General features: G+C 37.8%; 1 protein-coding gene across 3 annotated transcripts in view; it reads right to left on the reverse strand.

Annotated features, from left to right (window-relative positions):
• Positions 1-1606: 1606 nt before the first annotated feature.
• The window catches only part of LOC145897650 (uncharacterized), a 3477-nt gene continuing 2552 nt past the window's right edge, over positions 1607-2531 (reverse strand). For all 3 annotated transcript variants that reach the window (XM_082986038.1, XM_082986037.1, XM_082986039.1), the window contains 3 exons: positions 2370-2531; positions 1968-2246; positions 1607-1807 (listed from right to left, as the gene is read on the reverse strand). The exon at positions 2370-2531 is cut by the window's right edge and continues 29 nt beyond it. In XM_082986038.1, the coding sequence (XP_082842164.1) occupies positions 1695-1807; positions 1968-2246; positions 2370-2531 (554 nt within the window). In that variant the 3' untranslated portion in view covers positions 1607-1694. The remainder of the gene's footprint in view (positions 1808-1967; positions 2247-2369) is intronic.

Genomic DNA, 2531 nt, shown 5'->3' on the forward strand with positions numbered 1-2531 from the left:
ATTTGTGACCCACATATTGATATGCTTCATATTTAAGTAGATGTAAATCTAATGCAATTAATACCAGTTTGGAACAATCCCGGGTGATGAAAATATCAAGGTAGGCCTACTCTGCTTCTGGTGACAAATTGCAAAAGTTTCACTTAAAGAATGACTAATTTCGATATTTACAAATATGGCAAATATTTCCAAGAAATGCGAATTTCAGATTTATACAACCATGCACCTACCGACTCTTTGATAATTGTTTGGCGCAATTATCAACAACACCCAGTACCAACTAAAATGTCTAGGAATAGCCCATGCATTTTTGCTCATTCAACCTACAGAGTTTACGTTGATGCAACACTGCTTGCTTCATTACGGGCTCATAAGCATAGTGACAGAGGATAGCAACGTAGGCATGCCCTGTCCTCGAAAATTATTTTAATACAAATGCAAAAAGCGGCCCGTAGCCCAAAGGTAAGATACTTGTATCTTGCGTTTGCTCCAGTGTAAGCCAGAATAAATGTCATCATGCCAATGCAGCATTGTAAGTCTTAAAAACAAATACTTGTAACGATACATTGGTGGCAAACAGCAAATTATTTTAAAATCACTCTCCTTACCGAAAATATCTATTCATTCGCTGTAGAAGTTCCCTGAATTGGTCGAGTTGATGATTCAGTTAATTAAGATTGGTTTAATTCAAAACCTATTTCTTCAAAGAAATTTGATTCGAAAAGTGTTCCATAAAACGTGCCAAATAAACACAATCCGAACGCTCGTTAGTTGCGCCCACGATCCAAACATATCAACATCACAACACCCACGCCACTATTGGAAAAGACGGCGGCTTTCCGACCTCTTCCTTGTGCCGGCCGTAAGCGAGTCAAAAAATCATCGTCCATTCCAGGCGGATTCTGACTTAGAGGCGTTCGGTCATGATTCCCAGATGGTATTTTTGCTCCATAGACTTATCAGCCAAGCACATGTAACAAATTTCTGAATCTGCGGTTCCTCGTCAGTCAAAATTGACGGATATAAATGAAACAGAAAACCTCCTAAACGAATTTTTAGATTGTCCGCAACGAATTTCCCGTCATGACCACATCCTATATATGTTTCACACGTTTACGATGCGAAGTCTTAGTTAAATACATTTGCACGCTATTTTTACTATGGAATATTGTTAGTATAGAGAGATCTTCTGCTATGAATAAACACACTTGAATAAACAATGAATAAACAATATTTTTATGAATAAACAATAAAAATAATGTGTGCTTAACAAACGTTGTAGAAAAACTGCATGGTTGAGATATCACGCGAATGCAGTGTCATTATCATTTAGGTTACAGATATTTTTTATGCTTGCTCCAAAACATAAACCTTCTGTCTTTATTTACCACTGCCTTTGTCAGCGGTTGCTTTTTGAGCTTCTCGCAACTACAAAGGCATCTGGCTGTGCTCGAACAATGTGGGGGTTAATCTAGTGTTTAGAATGCGTTCAGTTAAACTATAGTAAATTAGCAACGTCTCCTATTAATCAATTATTGCGCTGTTTTCAATTAAGTTGTGTACAGTATCCAACCAACTTTTGTTTGATTTATTACCACATGATGCGCCAAATTTTCGATTATATTAGTAAAGTGGTTAGGCTATATGAGGTTAAATTCCAGTGCATTAGTTTAGACGTATTAGGAAATACGGCATTAGTTGAAAGCACACCCTTGGTTCACAATTTTGTTGACGTATTGGTAGTTGGAAAGAAATTCGCTGTAAACTTTGAAATCACGTCGGTAGTATTGATGCATGAACTCTGGTTCTGTGGAAATGTATCAAAATGTTAAAGCTCATTAATTTTCGCTATCAAAGGAGGGAATATCAAAGATTAGGCTGAAAAAAAATCTTCTTCACTATTGCAATCATGCGCAGCTTAATCAACAAACTTTGTAGATTTCAACGAGTCGACTTTGATCACTTACTTTCATATTCTTGCTCATCACACCAACAGAAGAGACAGGTTGCCGAATCTTTGATACAGTTTCTGTAGCTTGTAGAGTAGCACAAGTTGTAGGGTACGGTAAGACACGAGGGAGTTTGCTGAGGAAATTCGATCCCGTTCTGAGCCACCCATCGAAAGTAAGCAGGAATTTGAGGTTGTACAATTTCCCATCTCCACTTCACGTAGTCACAGAACCAAGCTTTCCTCTGCTCGCATGGATGTGGTGACGTATAATAGTGGCTACAGTTGATCAGCGGACCTAAAGCAAGAAGAATTATCTTTAGCTTCTTTCTTTAAGTAAAAACATCACAAATTACAACTATCTTCACACACCAAGACATTTTATTTACTTATAAACATTTAGCTGATTAGGAAACATCACCTGGTTCCCCGCATTCCGGCAGTTGTAAGTTAGCAAACTTGTTCCTAACTATTGTAAAGGCTTTCGCTATGACAGGCTGCAGTTGTATGTAAGGTCCAGTTAACAGGCTTTTGACGAATCCGGGAATCACGTCAAGATCACATCTTGTACCAATCATGTTTT

The sequence above is a fragment of the Ascidia mentula genome, chromosome 4, assembly GCF_947561715.1.
Source record: "Ascidia mentula chromosome 4, kaAscMent1.1, whole genome shotgun sequence".
Lineage (NCBI taxonomy): Eukaryota > Metazoa > Chordata > Ascidiacea > Phlebobranchia > Ascidiidae > Ascidia > Ascidia mentula.